The 19,807-nt window shown below is 33.3% G+C and overlaps 2 protein-coding genes across 2 annotated transcripts; both read left to right on the top strand.

The window, feature by feature from the left end:
• LOC108663268 lies at positions 1,525 to 2,952 on the top strand. The gene is made up of 4 exons (XM_018126865.1): positions 1,525 to 1,925; positions 2,045 to 2,219; positions 2,339 to 2,612; positions 2,759 to 2,952. The coding sequence occupies exons 1-4, from the start codon at positions 1,525 to 1,527 to the stop codon at positions 2,950 to 2,952; spliced, it is 1,044 nt and encodes a 347-aa protein (XP_017982354.1).
• LOC18589593 (feruloyl CoA ortho-hydroxylase 2) lies at positions 14,399 to 15,692 on the top strand. Its single transcript, XM_007014633.2, has 2 exons — positions 14,399 to 14,982; positions 15,119 to 15,692. Exons 1-2 carry the CDS (start codon positions 14,465 to 14,467, stop codon positions 15,690 to 15,692), a joined length of 1,092 nt encoding a protein of 363 aa, XP_007014695.2. The 5' UTR covers positions 14,399 to 14,464.

Below are 19,807 nucleotides of genomic sequence, written 5' to 3'. Positions count from 1 at the left end.
TAAGGTAACTGTAACACCTCGAACCCTCGTATAGAAGCCAATAAGACCTAATCGATGAGACGAAAGGTCAATTGACATAAATTTAAGTGCCAAAGAGCGGTAACGGGTGAAAAGAATATTTTAAAATAAAATAATATTTTACTAATAGAATAGTATTAAAATATTAATATTTTATCTATTGTTGAAATTAGTCATGAAAGAGGATTAAATGACTAAACTAAGTGGGGGAGAAAAAGTAAGAAAGAATTTTGAAGAAAAATGACGTTAGTGGGGTTCGCGTGCCTATATTAAATAGAGGGTCATAGCATGGAGGCAAGAGCACTTCGCGAAAGTACCGAAAGGACTAAGACTGAACGACATACTAGTCAAAGGAACACTAGTTAAGAAATGACTTTTGGAAGGTCAAGTTGACCTGGTTGAAGGGACACTGTTCAGAATAGAGGGCAAGTGTTAACGGGGTCAAGAAGGAACCCCCAGTTTAGTAGTCCACCTCGTCATGGAAATTTTTCTGGGAAGAATAGTCACCGAGGATCTGGTAATGAGGTGACTAGCCTTAACAGTCGATAGATGGGCCAGAGGAGTCCTTATTGTGCACGTTGTGGTACTACACGTGTGGAGCCATGTGTTCAGTCGTATGAGGTGTGCTTTAACTGTGGTCAATCGAGACATATGCGAAGGGACTGCCCCTATGATGAGAGATCACAAGGAACTGGTCGTGGGTATGTGCAACCAGCATTCATGGTAGCGTTTGCAGTTTCACCTCCAACTAGGAGAGGTCAACCTGACAAAGGTAAAGGAATAGCTTCTACCTCCCGATCTCGACCTACTGAGTCAGTGCCACAAGGTACCTCTGAAAGAGGACAAGCGTGATTATTTGCCATAGGTTTGCAAGATGTGCCTGCTTCTAATGATGTAGTGACAGGTACTCTTTTAATTTGTGGTTTTAAAGCATTAGTATTATTTGATCCTAGAGCTACCCATTCTTTTGTTTCCTCGAATTTTGTGTCAAAATTGAATAGACCTTGTGAAATTATGGTAGACCCATTGGTAGTGACCACTCTTTTAGCATAAATTTAGGTGGTGGAGTTCGTCTATAAGTTTTGTGTAGTTCAAATTAATCATCGAGAGACATTAGTGGATTTGGTGTTAGTAATGACATTGGGATTTGATGCTATACTAGGAACGGATTGGTTGTTTGATTGCTATGCCAATGTCGATTGTCATTATAAGTATGTAGAATTTAAATTTCCCGAAGAAGTGCCCTTTATTATTTATGGACATAGGAGTTCGTGCAATGGTAGGAGTCACTAGGGTGGAAACCATATAGAATTATTTGGCATGCATAGCAGCCACGGAAGATGCATTAATGGAGGAAGAGGCTCTGAATATTAAAATGGCACCAATAGTTAACGAATTTGAGGATGTGTTCCCAGAAAAGTTGCCAAGGTTACCCCAGAAAGAGAATTTACATTTTGCATTAATTTAATTCCTAACACGGAACCGATATCCGAAGTTCCTTACCGAATGGCACAGATGAAAATGCGAGTACTGCAAGAACAATTGCAAGAGTTGGGGAAAAAGGGATTTATTCGTCCGAGTACTTCATCTTTGGGAGCTCTGATATTATTTGTAAAGAAGAAGGACGGAAGTTTGAGGTTATGTGTGGATTATCGGAAGTTGACACGAAAAAGAGCCAAGTTTGAATTGACTGATCAATGTGAAGATAATTTCTTAAGATTAAAGGAGTGTTTGATTTCGACACCAGTCTTAAGTTTACCAAGTGGCCTAGGAGGTTATGTTGTGTATTGTGATGCATCAAGAGTTGGATTGGGATGCGGGTTGATGCAAAATGGAAGAGTTATTGCGTACGCCTCAAGGCAACTCAAAAGGCATGAGCAAACTATCTTACCCATGACTTGGAAATGGTAGCGATAGTTTTTGCATTAAAGATTTGGCATCATTATCTATACGGGGAAAGCTTTGAAATATATACTGATAAAAAGAGTTTAAAGTACATATTTCAACAATGTGATCTCAATTTAAGGCAACGCCAATGGATGGAATTGCTCAAAGATTATGATTATACCACTCAATATCACCTTGGTAAGGCAATCATGGTAGCTGATGCTTTAAGTCGGAAGTCTATAGGGAGTTTGGCACATTTGTTTGCTGAACGAAGAAGTATACTGCGTGGATGGAAAAGCATAGGCAATATGGGGGTAAGATCGATATTGGTGGGCCTAGTGCCCTTATTGCTCACTTTCAAGTACAACCAATGATTCTCTTGGACCAGATTCGCAGTGCTCAGGATCAAAATGAATATGTGATAAGAATCTAGGGATTTAAGGAACGAGATCAGAAATATATGTATGGAGATGATGGATTGTTGAAGTATGAATCCCGAACATATGTGCCGGATCGAGACAATTTGAGAGAAGATATTTTAGAGGAAGCTCACATTACTGCCTACACTGTGCATCTAGGAGCCACCAAGATGTATCATGATTTGAAAATGGTTTATTGGTGGCCTAGCATGAAGAAAGATATAGTTGAATATGTAGCCAAGTGCCTAACTTGTCAACAAGTCAAGGTTGAACATGGAAAACCCCCAGGTTTGCTACAACCCTTGTTGATTCTCAAATGGGAATAGGAACATGTGGCTATGGATTTTGAGACTGGATTACCCTGTGTCAGAGGGGGTATGATTCGATTTGGGTAATAGTGGATCAATTGACCAAATTTGCTCTCTTCATTTCAGTAAAGACTAGCTATGGGTTAGCTAAATATGCCAAGGTTTACATTGACTGTATCATGCGATTGCATGGAGTTCCCATGACTATAGTATCTGATCGAAGGCCTCAATTTACTAATAAGTTTTGGAGAAGTTTACATGAAGCTTTAAGTACTCGTTTGGACTTTAGTATTACGTATCATCCCCAAACGGATGGATAGTCAGAGCTTGTGATACAAACGCTTGAAGACATGCTAAGGTCAATAATGTTGGATTTGGGAACCACATGGAATCAACAATTAACTTTGGCAGAATTCGCATATAACAATAACTACCAAGCTAGAATTGGAATGGCTCCTTTTGAAACCCTATACGGATGAAAGTGTAGATCACCCATTAGATGGTTTGAAGTGAGAGAAAGGAAATTTTTAGGTTCTGATTTGCTGCAACAAGCAACTGATGTGGTGAGTTTCGTGAGGGAACGCCTAAAGTTAGCTCAGAGTAGACAAAAATCTTATGCAGATAATAGGCGTCATCCTTTAGAGTTCCAAGTGGGAGATTTTGTGTTTTTAAAGGTATCCCTGCTAAAACGAAGTAAAAGATTCAGAAAGAAAGGAAAGTTAAGTCCAAGATATATTGAACCTTTCGAGATCTTGGAACGAATTGGGTTAACAACATATCGACTAACTTTGCCAATGGAGCTAGCTCGAGTGAATCCCACTTATCATGTGTCTATGATGAGAAAGTATATTAAAGACCCGACACATGTTATACATTATGATTTGGTTCCTCTCGATGAAGGTTTAACTTTTGAAGAACAACCAATAGCAATATTGGATCGACAAGTGAAGCCATTACACTCTAAAGAAGTTGCCTCAGTAAAGATCTTTTGACAAAACTGATCAATGGAAGAGGCAACCTAGGAACCTAAAGAGGAAATGAGGAAGGAATACCCTCACCTTTTTCAAGATTAAGGTATGCTCTACCAACCCACTCTATTTAAATTTGAGGACGAATTTGTCTTAAGTGGGGGAGACTATAACACCCCGTACCCTTGTATAAAAGCCAATAAGACCTTATCATTGAGACAAAAGGTCAATTGACATAAATTTAAGTACCACAGAGCGGCAACGGGTAAAAAAAATATTTTAAAACAAAATAATATTAAAATATTAATATTTTATCTATTGTTGAAATTAGTTATGAAAGAGGATTATATGACTAATCTAAGAGGGGGAGAAGAAGTAAGAAAGAATTTTGAATAAAAATGACGTTAGTGGGACCTGCTTGCCTATATTAAATAGAGCTAGAGTTGGTAAGTATATATTTAAATATTATGATGACATCTGGGCGAAGTACAAATTTTATATCATATATGTGCACATGTAAAGGAAGGAAAATAGAAGGAAATTGGAATTGAACAAATGTTAGAAGGACCAAATTGTGAAGGATGAAAGTTTGGAGGGTTGCATGGTAAATAAGGAAAAGTTTGAGGACTCATTTGTAATTTCAATATTTAAAGTTAAAAAGGAGAATTTACTAACGAAGAAGGGTTAGATTATGTGGAATATGAGATATACATGTGAAATTCACTATTACATGCGAACCCTTACATGCAAAAAGGAGAAGTTAGTGGGGGACATGTGAGACCCCCACCATGTGAAGTAAAAAGGAAGGATAAGACTATGTTAATTGCATGTAATGGGATTGGTGCATAAAGTGGCCAAATAAGGACAAAGGAATGTGGCATGCATGAGACTTGAATGGTTGAATAAGTGGCCAAATAAAAGGTAAAGTGAAATTTATGCATGAAACTTGAGTGGAGAATGAGTTTGTCTAATAGGAAATGAGGAAATAAAATAAAGAAGAAAAAAATGAACAATGAAGGTGGCGGGTGGAAAGGTCCCAAAAGCCTTTTTGCCTTGTGATTTTAACCACATGAAAGAAAAAGAAAATACCAAAATAACCAAGCCTTGGGCAATCCGCCCATGAGAGAAGAAAAAGAAAGGAAATTTGAGTGGTTGGGAACTTGGGAGAATCCGTCCACACCAAGAAAAAGCAAAATGACTTTGCCTTGAGAAAAATCGTACATTTGGAAAGAAAAAGAGAGAGAATCAGCTTGGGAGCAAAGAGGGAATGGAAGAAAGGAGAAAGGAAGAAAGGAGGAAAGGAAGAAAGAAATAAGAAAAAAAGAGAAATGAAGGTTCGACCTAGTGAACTCGAGACAAGAAAGGTAAAACAATTATCATTTTTGTTGAAGTGCATGCTTTATAAATCAATTATAATGTGGGATTTTGTTTGTGGTAGCAAGAATCTAGAAAGATTCAAAGAACTCGAGGCATGCATGTAGGTAGATCTTGGAATGCATGTTAATTTTGGAGCTAAATAAGCAATGGGTAAGTGTTTTAGTCTTGAAATCACAAGTAGAAAGGAGAAGTGAAATGTGTGCTAATTGCTTATGTTATGGCAGCAAGGTGACTATGGATGTGAAGAAATTATGAACTATGTGTGTGGAACTCAACCTAAAGCCGAAAGGTGAGCATGCAATGTGAGCATAGTATATTGTGTTGGTTTTGGTTGGTTGAAAGTGTGTGGATTGTGTGTTAATGATTGTGGGTAATGTTGATGAAAACTATGAGACTTGGTTAAGGATTTATTGGTTGATTTGCTGCCATGCATGAGTACAATTAAGTGTATTGAGTTTTCATAGTTGCTAGGAAGCATATAAATAGAGAAAGTGTGCTGTGGTGGCATGCCAGACAAGGTAACGGGTGACCGACAAGTAGAATTAGCTAGATACGCATCCGAGTCAATAGCTACGTAGTATCCCGCTATTGTAAGGTGAGTAGGGAGTGTCGATTTCAAAATTTCCATGTTATATATATGTTGTTATACGATTAATAGACGTGTTGATTTACTTTAAATGCGATTTGTGGACAGCATGAGCTGATAGATATCCTAGGCAATTGTGGATGCCAAAATGTTTGAAATTGTTTTGATTATGTATATTTAAATTATATACATAAGAGATTTTAAAAATCAGGAAACAAGCTTTTTATCACGATTTGTATCGAACTGTGCCTTATTGATTGTGTGATGTGCATTCATGAATGAATTTCATATTCAACATGCGGATTTGACATATAAACCTCATGCAAAGGGTTTTACATAGCAAAGTCATGTAAAAAGAAGTTTTACCATTTTACCATGATTAGTACTTTTGAAATGGGTTTTAAATGAGCTTTTGAGAACCAAACTTGATTTTAAGTGGTTTTACTAAACCGGAAGCTTTGAGAGCAGGTCGAATGTCACATTGAGATAGTGTGACCATTGTGCACAAGTGAGCTTTAGTTAGAGGACCTTTGGGTCACCGACAGGCTGTTAGACATGGCTAGGGCCATGGTCTGTGATATATACGTGGCTAGGCCATGAATGATAAACGCAGTTGCGACCACTTGATTCTCCGATGTCGGCCAACATCATCGAGACTGCCATGGCTGTGGGATCTGATGGAGCGGAGCTCTCGGATGTTATTATGTGGATGTGGGTCCATGAGTTCTTTATTTCTATTACCTACTTGAGAGTGATATCTCTTTGGATTTTTAATACGTATTCTTTCGCATGGTAAGAACTACGAGATTTTCCACAACTTCCCTATTTATACTATGATGTTGGATTTAACCCCACATACTAGGTGATTTATGGATTTATAAGCTTGATAATACTTGATTTCATGGGAGCATGCGTGTTTATTTTGGATTGATTTGAGTAAAGTTGTTGAATGATTGCAAAGATAGGAAATCTTATACTTATACGGGTTTGGATACAATTATTTTTAAATGGTTACGTTGCACTAAAATTCCTAGTTTTACAAATAAGGCACAAATGCTTCATTTTATTTTAATTGGTTTATTCATACTTTTATGTTTTAACATTCAAAACTTTTGCCCCTAGCTTGTTTTCGGTCTATGCCCTGCTCATGGAGTTGATGATCACTGAGTCTATGAGACTCACCCCCTTTATCTCCATTTTGCAGATAAGTAGTCAGCTCAAGTCTTTCGCTCAGCACATCAAGACTTGCTGCAACGTAGGTAATGGCATCGCTAGACTTTCACTCTGAGTTGCTCCACTACATAGGGGTTGTGTTGTGTCAAATAGTCAGACTTATAATTATTATTAGTCTTTCGGATGTGTATTTGTTAAAAACTTGGAGGTTGTGTAATGTGTATTAAGTGTGATCATTACGTTTATGAGAATTGGATATTGACATTTGGTAACGACGGTATCATTATTACTAGTCGATTTGTATGCATAAAAGAATATTTGATCTAATCGTCCGGAATCTTAACTAAAGCTTGTTCAGGATTTAACGGGTTTACTTGCAAGTCTCAAACAACAGTAACGATCAGGGAGTAGGTCGTTACAGCAAGTATAAACAACAAAATAATAATGCAAAAACTAAGGAGAGACAAACAATTTATAGTGCTTCAACTTTTCGATACCTACATCCACTCCCTTGGTAACGAAGGAATTTCAATCCACTAACAAGGATTCTTGCTTTTTAATGGGAAGCGATAACCCTTACACAATTCACATGGGATTCTTGCTTTTTACGGGATCAAGCAATAACCCTTACAATCCATAAAGGAATTCTTACTTTTTACGAGATCAATCGATAACCCAAATAATCCACAAAGGATTCTTGCTTTTTGATAAGAAGCGATAACCTTTACCAGATAGCTTTTCAAGGTTAAGCTAGAACCTTCACATTGATGTACAAATTTCAATAAGAAAATGCCTCTACAAAGGTTGGATGTTAAGATTTTAAGCTTGTTTGTAGTAAGAGAAGAAATTTTAGCTTGATTGAAATAAGGATTCAACTTTGAATGCTTGATGGAATACTAAAACGATACTAAAGAGTGAATATGAGATTGTGGGTAGTCTCTCTAAGGTTTGAAACTTTATCTCAAGTCTTCTTTTGCTTCAAAATGGCTCAAATGCATCAATTTATAGCTAGATCATGATTTGGAGCCGTTAGACACAAGTTTGAATCAAATTTGGTTGTTACTGAAGCTTGAAGGTCGACAACAATGCTCTTAGGGTCAACTATGTTCTTCAAATTTCTTAATTAAGGTTTCAATAGTCGAGTATTTATGTTGTCTAGTCGATCCATTTCCAGAGAGCGTGTATTCTTTGAATCTAGCCTTTTATACTTGACTATGCTTCTCTTATAATTGACTATGGCTTCTTAAAGTTGACTGTTTATGGCCTTTGACTTGTCAAGGTCGACTATATCTTTTCTGTAGTCAAATATGGCTATTCTTTAGCTTGATTTTCTTGATCTTTCTAGAACAAGGTCGACTATATTTCCTTTATAGTCGACTATACTTCCTCTGTAGTCGGCTATGATTATTCTTCATCTTGATTTTCTTGATCTTTTTGGAACAAGGTCAACTTTACTTCCTCTCTAATGGACTAGGGCTTTATGATCTTCAAGTTTTGCACTCTTTCAACCTTCAGATCAACTTGAGCTTCTCCAGGATGAACTTTTAACTTGTGTTTTGAAGTTCTTTTAGCTTCTAATGCTTCTCTCTAGCTACTTTCTCATTACCTTGTACCTATATTCAAGTAAACATTTCAAGGCATGTTTGCACTTGATTTCTTAGCTAAAAATGCATAGTTTGAAAGCTTGTTAGATATTTTCTAAAGATACATGGCTTTTTAAACAATTTTGAAACTTTAGGAGATTAGAAATGTATTTGAGATAGTTTTAAATACTTGACATTAAGTTCAACAAAACATGTTATTTTTGTCAAATCAAAACAAAATATAACTCAAGGCTAACAAATATAAATTTTAAAAATATGTGATATGTGGCATAAATTAAGTAAAAAATGCCATAATTATATACAAATTTTAGATCCATGTAAGTTGTGTCTAATAAGAGGATATGATATTTTCTTAAAGTTCCCTTAGCTTTTGATGTTCTTTCCAACTATTTTCTCATTGCCTTGTACCTATATTCAAACAAACATCTAAAGGCATGTTTGCTCTTAAATTCTTAGCTGAAATGTGTTATTTAAAAGCTTGTAAGATGTTTTTTAAGGATGCATGGTTTTTTAAAGAATTTTGTAACCTTAGTGGATTAGAAATGTATATGACAATTTCGAATGCTTAACATTATGTTTAAGAAAACATGTGATTTTGGTCAAATCAAAACATGATATAACTCAACGCTAACAATCTCCCCTTTTTTGATATGACAAAAACATGAGCATATTACATTTGAAATTTCTTGGAACCTCCCCCTAACTTAATTAGTCTATCTGCCCTTGTTGAAAACATTTAAGTGTAAATTAGAAAGGTATAAGAAATGAATATGAACTTTGAAAAATTCTCCCTTTCAATATATGCATGAAGTTCAAAAATGTTTTTAAGGCAAATTCAACTAATAGAGAGCATTACAATGTGCTCATAAACCTTCTCCCCATTTTTGTTATATCAAAAAGATTAAGAAAAGTGAGCGTTAAGCACCTAAACTTAAGAAATAATGGTCAGTGATAATCATCAAGTATAAATAAGCATTAAGTTCAATAAGGATTTCTAACCATCAAATCAAAACATTGAGATATATTTCTATGTAAATATTCAATCAATCGAGCAAGAAATATATCCAAGCATAATATATTTCCAATCAATATATAATCAAGCAAAGCATAAGGAAATATACTTAATTAGCACAACCAAAGATCATAACATATTTCTTTTCAAGATATTCAAGTAAAGCATGAAAAAATATATTCAACCTTTGCAATTTATGCACTCTATATATATATATATATATATNCAATCAATAGATCAAGAAATATATCCAATCACCATGCTATGAGAGCATTAAATCAAGATGTATTCCCAATCAATAGATATTCAAACAGGGCATAGGGAAACATACTCATTTAGCACATCCAAAAATCATAACATATTTCTTCGCAAAATATTTAAGTAAAGTGTGAAGAAATATATTCAACATTGCAATCAAGGCACTATGGAATATATCATAAATTAATCAGCCAAGGATACCACAAATAGATGTATTTTGATAAACAAACTGTTGACATTTTATCTTTTTAAGTTCAATTTAGATATGCATATATTTTTACAAGCATAGTCAAATATTAAACATTTATACGTCTATACATAACATGAACATAATTTAATGGTATGTGTACAACTCTATATGCTAGCATGTTCACATATTCATTTAACTAAATAATCAAGTAATCATGTAATTATTTAAAAACAAACAAATTTAATACACAACCAATCATGCCAATATATTCACAAGTTCATATGTAAACAAGTATACTAAGAAGCATGGCAATCATCATTCAAGCACAAATATGAGGCATTATTAAGTACAAATTTAATATGATGTTTAAGAGATATTACTAATAGAGATGAATGCCACTTGTTGAGATTTTGCCAAGATCATTTTTGAAGATTTCAAGTGCTCAGGAATTATAAGACAATGTCAATGGCCATGTCCCCCTTAAGCATTCACTAACTCAATTCCAACAAGGAGAAGGGATTAAATAGTTAATCATATTTAAGCATAATCTTACCTTCCCTTAGATGGATCATGAGACAAATATGGGGATAAATCATGAACATAAATAAGCTTTACAATGAATATTCAACATGTCAATTTCATACTCTTATATTCAATGAGCTAATAAAGCATGGGTATTTAAATAAATATTCAATATATGCTTCAAATACTCATAATTTCAAGAAGTTTGTGCATATTTGCTCAAATGCATGTCCACTATATCATTTTGCATTAAGTACTTTTTTTTTTAAATTTTCATCATGCATTGTCCAAGCACTATCAATTCAACATTTTAAAGAAATTCTCTCAACAAAAGATCATGACAATACAAGAATGACAATTTATGAGAGAATTTTCCCAACAAAAGCATGCCATCATGAGAATATCATCATTTAGCCCTTTTTGGTTACCTCTATTCCACAAAATTTTCAAGCAAGCATTTCAATAAAGATTCTCCTAATTATGTATAAATGATCAAATTTAGGAGATTTTTTCTCATCAAAGTAATATCATTATCAATGAAGCATTGCCAAAGCATTTAGCACATATTGCAATCAATTAAAGAAGTGACATGATCAAGTATGCACAAGCATGATTGCAAGAAAGGTTTTGGCTATATTCACTAATCATGATTTTAAGTCATTTAATGAAATGTATGCATATATGAAAAAAATGGGTAAATGCAAAAAGAGTGATTAATAAGGTTCAAGTTACACACTACTCTTAATATTTCATAATCCATGAGAGCTACTACTTGTCATTGTATATTGAAAATAAAGCACTCAACTCATGAATATGTCTAAAGTAAGCATCCAAGCATCAATGAATACCAATTGTCAAAATTCAAGAATTTAACATTCAATTGGTAGCCAATAAGCTCAAATTGGATGTACGCAAAGTCTTTAGATCATGTAGTCATTTAGGCTCATAGAAGACGTAGTTAACATTGAAATGCATGTTCAAAAATATTTCAACTATGTCACCATAATATGTTATGATCTAACCTGACACTTTAAATTTCTCATCCAAGATCATAACTCAAGTCAAGTTATAGACTTCAAATCTTAAGATGAAGCAAGTTGAGATATCATATAAGCATGTGACTTGACCACAAAGAAAGATGAACTAAAAATATTTTTCAAGAAGTACAGTTTGTTCATTATAATCAATTTCATATGCTTAGGCAATAAAACAATCTTGAAGAAATCATTTGAGAACAAACTTGAAACATATTTCAAGAATTGATTCAAGACTAAGCGTTTGAATATTTCAATTCTCAAGGAATGATAATTCAATGTGCGTACATAAGATCAATGAATTCAAGTATTTACTCACGCAATCATTTTCATCAAGAACAAGTAATAATAGCATTTTCAACATGTGACAACTTGTTCAAGCTATGTATTCATGTAAGCCTATATTGAAGAATTCAATTTAAGTAGTCAAACAATTTGAACTTATACATTTGATTCTAAAACAAGGTTGTTCATAAGGTTAATGCATTTTAGACATAAGGAAATTAAAAATATTAACTTTTAGGTTTAGTTTCCTTGTTTAGACTACAAGAATGCATGTGAGAGCAAGTTATCAAATATGCTTATGTCATTATCATGTCATCCNATATTTATCAAGAATAAGTAATAATAGCATTTTCAACATGTGACAACTTGTTCAAGCTATGTATTCATGTAAGCCTATATTGAAGAATTCAATTTAAGTAGTCAAACAATTTGAACTTATACATTTGATTCTAAAACAAGGTTGTTCATAAGGTTAATGCATTTTAGACATAAGGAAATTAAAAATATTAACTTTTAGGTTTAGTTTCCTTGTTTAGACTACAAGAATGCATGTGAGAGCAAGTTATCAAATATGCTTATGTCATTATCATGTCATCCTTATCAAATCATTTGTGTTCAAGTTTAGATGCATTTCATGCTCCCATACCTCGCAATCAATAGTTTTGCAAAATCAACACTCAATCATATATATTTTCAAGCAAATGCAACATGGATAACATTCAAGTTCCTTATTGTTTCATAATTCATGAGTGCTACTACCTGTCATTGTATATTGAAAAAAAAGCACTCAACTCATGAATATATCTAAAGCAAGCATCCAAGTATCAATGAATACCAATTGTCAAAATTCAAGAATTTAACATTCAATTGGTAGCCAATAAGCTCAAATTGGATGTACGCAAAGTCTTTAGATCATGTAGTCATTTAGGCTCATAGAAGACGTAGTTAAAATTGAAATGCATGTTCAAAAATATTTCAACTATGTCACCATAATATGTTATGATATAACTTGACACTTTAAATTTCTCATCCAAGATCATAACTCAAGTCAAGTTATAGACTTCAAATCTTAAGATGAAGCAAGTTGAGATATCATATAAGCATGTGACTTGACCACAAAGAAAGATGAACTAAAAATATTTTTCAAGAAGTACAGTTGTTTCATTATAATCAATTTCATATGCTTAGGCAATAAAACAATCTTGAAGAAATCATTTGAGAACAAACTTGAAACATATTTCAAGAATTGATTCAAGACTAAGCGTTTGAATATTTCAATTCTCAAGGAATGATAAGTCAATGTACGCACATAAGATCAATGAATTCAAGTATTTACTAAAGCAATCATTTTCATCAAGAACAAGTAATAATAGCATTTTCAATATGTGACAACTTGTTCAAGCTATGTATCAATGTAAGCCTATATTGAAGAATTCAATTTAAGTAGTCAAACAATTTGAACTTAGACATTTGATTCTAAAACAAGGTTGTTCAGAAGGTTAATGCATTTTAGACATAAGGAAATTAAAAATATTAACTTTTAGGTTTAGTTTCCTTGTTTAGACTACAAGAATGCATGCATGTGAGAGCACATTATCAAATATGCTTATATCATTATCATGTCATCCTTATCAAATCATTTGTGTTCAAGTTTAAATGCATTTCATGCTCCCATACCTCGCAATCAATAGTTTTGCAAAATCAACACTCAATCATATATATTTTCAAGCAAATGCAACATGAATAACATTCAATGCTCAAACAAGCAATTCACAATCAATTAACCTTTATCAATTAAACATTCTTCGAAAGTAAAGGAGAAAGGAAGTAAGTATCACCCGTTTTTCATTCGATGTTCAACCTTGAGTCTGTTCTTCCTTGGGTTTTTCACCTACAAACCTTATTTTCACTGAACATATGGTATCCAAATTACTTTGGATCCATGAGGGTTACTTTTAACAAACATATGCACAAGAGAGTAAGTTGAACAAGAAATGCAATAGAAATTTTTTAGTTCAAAAGAATTCCTACTCCAAACTTTTCATCTTTCCTTTCCTTTAACAATACTTTTTAATTTCCTGTTTTCTTCTTCTATTTTCCTATTATTTATTTATTTATATAAATTAATAAAAACATTGAATTAGTTAGGAAAGAAATAAAGTTGTTTCTTTCAAAAATAAAATAAATTTTAAGTTAATGCTTTAAATAAAATAAATGAATAAATCGACATCAATGAATACAAAATTCCAATGTAAAGTTAACTGATTCATTAAATATTGCATGCGAGGAATCACTATACATTTATTGATAAGTCATTTTATTACATCATGGATAATAAGTTGGAAAAGAAATAAAATATATCATCAAAAATATTACCCCATTACTTGAAATTAAGTCAAACCTTTCTCATTGCATGATCAATGGAGGGGTAAAACATCTATCTTATTCAACCCAGACTTTTCTTTAAATGATGCAACAACAATCTTTTCTTCAGCGTGCATTCAATGTTGATCGTCCTCCATAGTACTAGTGACTGATGTAAGTACGTCATTAATTTCCTTTCGTATTTAGGCCTGGTTCCGAGGTAGCAAGGCCTAAAAGGCATGACATTTGCCAAGTTGGTTGGTGAGAATTGAGATACGTACAATAGACATCACATCTGAAAAGTCCTTTGGGTGTGCCAATTCTCCACCGATGCACTCTTATAAATACCCATTAACGGCATGAAGAGTACTTCACCACCAACCTCAACCTCAATCTCATTAAACTTTCTTTGAAAGCCAACTCTCTCTTGGCAGTCAGAAAGTACTGATACTGTTACCAATGGCTCCAACAATTGCTGATCAACTATTCAACACTGATTCCTCAGCTCTAACTGATTTTGTCATAAATCAAGGAAATGGAGTGAAGGGTTTGTCAGAAATGGGTCTCAAAGCCCTCCCCAAGGCTTACATCCAACCTTTGGAGGAAAGGATGTGGGCCAGTGCCACCCAAGTCATTCCTGAGGAATCCATTCCCATCATCGATATGACAAACTGGGAAGACCCCAAAGTGGCAAAAGCTGTTTGTGATGCAGCAGAGAAGTGGGGGTTCTTCCAGATTGTGAACCATGCTGTGCCCATTCAGGTGCTCGAGAATGTCCAAGATGCAACTCATCGCTTCTTTGGGCTCCCCGCCGAGGAAAAGAAAAAGTATTCCAAGGAACACTCGGCCTCCAGCAACGTGCGGTTTGGCACAAGTTTTAGCCCTAAAGCAGAAAAGGCTCTAGAGTGGAAAGATTTCCTTAGCCTCTTTTTTGTATCCGAGGAGGAAGCTTGTGCGTTTTGGCCACCTGTTTGCAGGTAACAACTCTCAACTCTTCAAACGCTAGTTTTAATAATTGTATATTATTCTGCATGTATATATAGCAAAAAGGTGCATGCTTAAAGATATATTTACTTTTAATTAACCAAATACTATATTATATTTTATTTTCAGGGAGCAAGTGCTTGAATACATGAGGAGCTCTGAAGTTGTCATTAAACAATTATTCCAAATTCTAATGAATGGACTAAATGTGAAAGAAATAGATGAAACAACAAAGTCTCTCTTGATGGGTTCAGTAAGAACTAATTTAAATTACTATCCTATTTGTCCTAATCCTGAACTCACCGTGGGAGTAGGACGTCATTCCGATGTCTCTTCCCTTACAATCCTCCTCCAAGATGAAATTGGTGGTCTCTATGTGAAAGGAAACCAAGGTGGCAACTGGATCCATGTTCCTCCCATTAAGGGATCCCTTGTGATCAATGTTGGAGACGCATTGCAGATACTGAGCAATGGTCGGTACAGGAGTGTCGAGCACCGCGTGATTGCCAATGGGAGTAAAAACAGAATTTCAGTTCCCATTTTTGTCAATCCAAGACCCGGTGATATCATCGGACCGTTGCCTCAAGTGCTAGAAAATGGTGAGAAGCCGATTTACAAGCAAGTTTTGTACTCGGATTATGTCAGACATTTCTTCCGTAAGGCGCATGACGGCAAGAAAACAGTTGAGTTTGCTGAGATATGAATACATATTATATATATATATATATATATAATGGATCTGCTCCTTGCTTTCCTACTATACTTATGCCTTCCTTCCTGGCTGTTATAGGATAATAATTGTCATAAAAATAAATGATATGTTTTCCATCAATATATTCAACTCGTATGAAATAGAAAGGCTTATTTGAAGTTATATATAATTTAGTTTAACCTCTTCTACTCCTTCCATGTCTGCCTTGCCGATAATTTCGTTTTATGAACCTACATGTACAAGTAAAAAATATAATTACAATCAAATGGTTTTTATATATATTAATAAATTAAACAAACAAACTAATGATGAGCAAATTGTTATATAAACATATATCTAACTTAGCCCCAACAATTTTTATAGGCATTTCGAACAAACTGCTCCAGGGAATCATCTCTGGCACCCTGTGCAAAGGAGATTTGTTCTATAAACATAATTGTAGCAATTGCATCCATTATTAACTAAATCAATGAGATTATATTAGATTACGATATTGATATAATTAAAATATGTTAAATTTGGGGCATTGTAAGTGGCCTTGCTGCCACGATTCACTGAGATTCAGCGCTTTGTCACTTCTATTAGTCAAAAAAACAATATTGTTAAATTATTATTACAAAAATATTAAATTGATGCTCTCATAAATCATTGAAAATCTCTTGTATATATATACTTCATTAGTCTCCTTATAAAGCATATAAGTTAAAATATAAGATTTTTAATCTCGTAAAATATAATATCATAAAGTAAAAAAAAAGATTTAATTATATAATTATAAATGACAAGTTAGGAAAATATCATTAAGTTTCAAGAAAAAAATACAAGAAATCAACATTACTCAATAAAATAATGATTTGAATGTCTTGAGCGTTCTGAGAATACGACTTTGCTGTCACAAGTCTTTGTCTTCTCCTTGGCAAAAGACTTTCTGCAGCATGCTCGCTTCCATTGAAAAATGAATATACATATCTTGTCTTTCAGAAAAAAAAAAATAATGAGAATAATGCTCCAAGCAGCAGAGGGCGGAAATTAATTTTATATTCATATACTCAGTTCGTAAGATGTATTGATGAATTAATGATTTACGTCATTTTTAAAAAAAAAATTACTTTTAAAATGGCAATGTTATTTTTTCATGTTCTTTTATTTTTTTTACAATATTTAACAAACTCTAGTATGCTTTGAGTAAAATTTATTTTCTTTGCTTCATCGTTGATAGTAAAAGGTTTTTAATGCTTTCGTCACCTAGCTACTTTGTAATCCATACGCAGCAAATATATTTTATTCAAAGGTTGAAATATGTAAATATCATCAATAGTCAAGTGGAAATGTATACAGAAGTTTACTTTTAACAAGTAATCAGCCAATATAAAAGTATGCGGATTTTGACAAAACAACCAGTTTGAAGATATTGTCATTTTCATTAACGATTCATCCCTTCTTTTCAAAAAAGGAAAAAACAATTCATCTAAATTTACATACTTTATTTCACTTTGATTTATTAATACACATATGTGTATTCAAATTAGGTGCTTTTTTTCTCTGTCAAATTGTGTAATTAATCTTTATACATGGTTAAAATTGTGAATTAAATCATTATATAATAATTAATTTATAAAAATTGAATAACTGATTTTTTTTTATTTTTAAAAAATGTAATAATTCATTAAAATTGAGAAAACGGAAGATCCGCCTCATATATACAAAAATTTACTCTAAACAACAATTTAGAGATATAAGGAGCTTAATTTGAAAGCATTACAATGTGGAGAGGGTAATGTGCTTCGATGATTATATGATTATAGGGTACTTGTTTTCCCTTTCCATGGTTGTTTCCTCCTAGGTCTCTTCATGGGAAGGTTTTTAATGAGGCTCTTAGTTACGCATTGGGAGGGGGTCTAAGATAAACTGAAATGCTTTATTAGAAGTTTTTGTTATTCTCAGCTTGTAAGATGTCTGGATGAATCAATGAATTACATCATTCTTTCAAAAAAAAAAAAAAGAACAATTTAGAGCCTATGCTAAAAATAAAGGATAAGCAATGGCTCCAACTCAAACCATTGACAGCATCATAGAACAACTAAACATTTACATTTTCCTATGTTCGATCGATAAAAAACCGACCTCCCTTGCGGAAAGCAAAGTGTAGACACCTTTCTTGATAAATAAAATAAATTAAACCAAAATTAAAAAAAAAAAAGCTGGAAGCACGCTTGGCCTCCATTGTCAACAAAATACAGAGCATTGAATGCTCCTCAAACGGTTGGGATTTTGGGTCATTTGGTGGATTTGTTTTTGACTTAAAGACTACCCATCCGGAATTCATGTTGAGAAGAACATGATTGCCTTGGACAATTGGGTTCTATAAGAACCCTAAAAGCTCTAGTTAAAGGGAGGCAAAGGGGAAAATTTTTGGAGAAGCCGAGAAACAACCCAGAAAACCCAATCTTTCAAAAGAAACGATCCAGAAAACGTTTTAAACAAAAACCAAAAAAACCCAATCTTTAAAAAAAAAACCTTATTCAAACAACCAAAAACATAAATCTTTCAAGCAAAAAAAAAAACCAAAAATCAAAAATCCTAAACTACCAGCAGGCTACCCTAGCCACAATAAAAAATACAAAAATTACAACAAAAAAAGAAACCAAAAAAATATAAAAAAGTAATCAAAAACAAAAAGGAAGAAGAGAGATCTGAAAATGGTGATCGAGGGTTGGCAATAGGGAAGGTGAGAGGGAGATGAGGCTTTTGGGAATTTGAGGGAGAGAGAGCGAATCAGTGATTGAAAGTTTGAAAGAAGGAAAGAGATAGAAGAGAAGCCAACTGGAGGAGAAGAGAAGGAAAGAAGAAGAAAAAGAAAGAGAAAAGGAAAGAGAGAGATAGAGAAAAATAAAGAAGCGGGGAGGAGAGAAAGCCAAGGAAAGAAAAAAAGAGTGCAGGAAGGAAGACGCCTCCTAAAGGGAAAGGAAGAGAGAGAGAAAGAAGGAAAGGAAGAAAAAAGAGAAAGAAAAAAAAAGGAAAAAAGAGACAAGGAAAGTCGGCCAATAAATAAGAAAGGAAAAAGAAAAGAAGAAAAGCTTGTGGGCTCTTGTGGATTGAGTTCATTTGGGTTTCATTGGGCTCAAAACTTTATGTAAGTTTTAGATATTTTGTTATTTGGGTTTACATGTTATTATTAGTATTAATTTTATTAGCATTCCATATAGTTTTATAAGATTATAAATATATTTATAAAATAATGAATAAGAGAAAATATATTTAAGAAATCAAAATAAACAAAAAAATCAACCAATAATAATAAGTGAATGAGAAGGATAGAAGAAAAAAAAGAAAGAAAGAAATATTTATATTATAAATAGATTTAGATACTCATAAATATAATAAAAAAATACATGATGTAAATATAATTTTTATAAAAAATGAAATGATTATTTTGAGTGATCCGATGATGGAATTTCACTTAAAAAGGGTAAAGAGTTGCCTCTTTTGGTGGATTTTTTAGGTGCGGAGTTCGAGATGGATTTTCATCGAAGCGTCCGGATAAATTCGAACTTTATACTCCAATACTCATTAACTCAAATAATCATTGTTAAAAATAATACACATTAAAAAAAATCATAAATAATAGTAAATATATGAATAAAGTAATAAATCACCTTAAATTATTAAACATTTGATTGCATGAATAACGAACCAACTAAGTTAATAATCAGGTTCATGTAGATATCATCATTTTATCCTGTCATAGCATGCCACGATTATCTTGTTAATGGGCGAGAGTTTCGATGATGGGATTTCCTTGAATAGGTTGTAGAGACGAGTTCTTCTCGAGATATCCCAAAGTGAGGAAAATTTCGAGACTTCACCAAAACGTTGGGATGGTCTACAAATAATTTTTCGATAAAAGATTACCGACTTCATCTTTTAAAATTGCACAAATCATAACATCATTTAACTATTGCATCATGTGCATTCGTGAAACCGAATAAAAGACTCAATCAGTTAACATAATAAAGAATTAACTAATAAGCAAGGATTAAGGAAATATAGGAATAAAATAAAGGGTAAGCTACAATAGGATTACTTAAGATTAAATGGTACCGTTC

The sequence above is a fragment of the Theobroma cacao genome, chromosome 9 (genome assembly GCF_000208745.1).
Source record: "Theobroma cacao cultivar B97-61/B2 chromosome 9, Criollo_cocoa_genome_V2, whole genome shotgun sequence".
Taxonomy (NCBI): domain Eukaryota; kingdom Viridiplantae; phylum Streptophyta; class Magnoliopsida; order Malvales; family Malvaceae; genus Theobroma; species Theobroma cacao.
The sequence above is the reverse complement of the archived record's forward strand: the minus strand, read 5'-3'. Positions and strand labels throughout refer to the sequence as shown.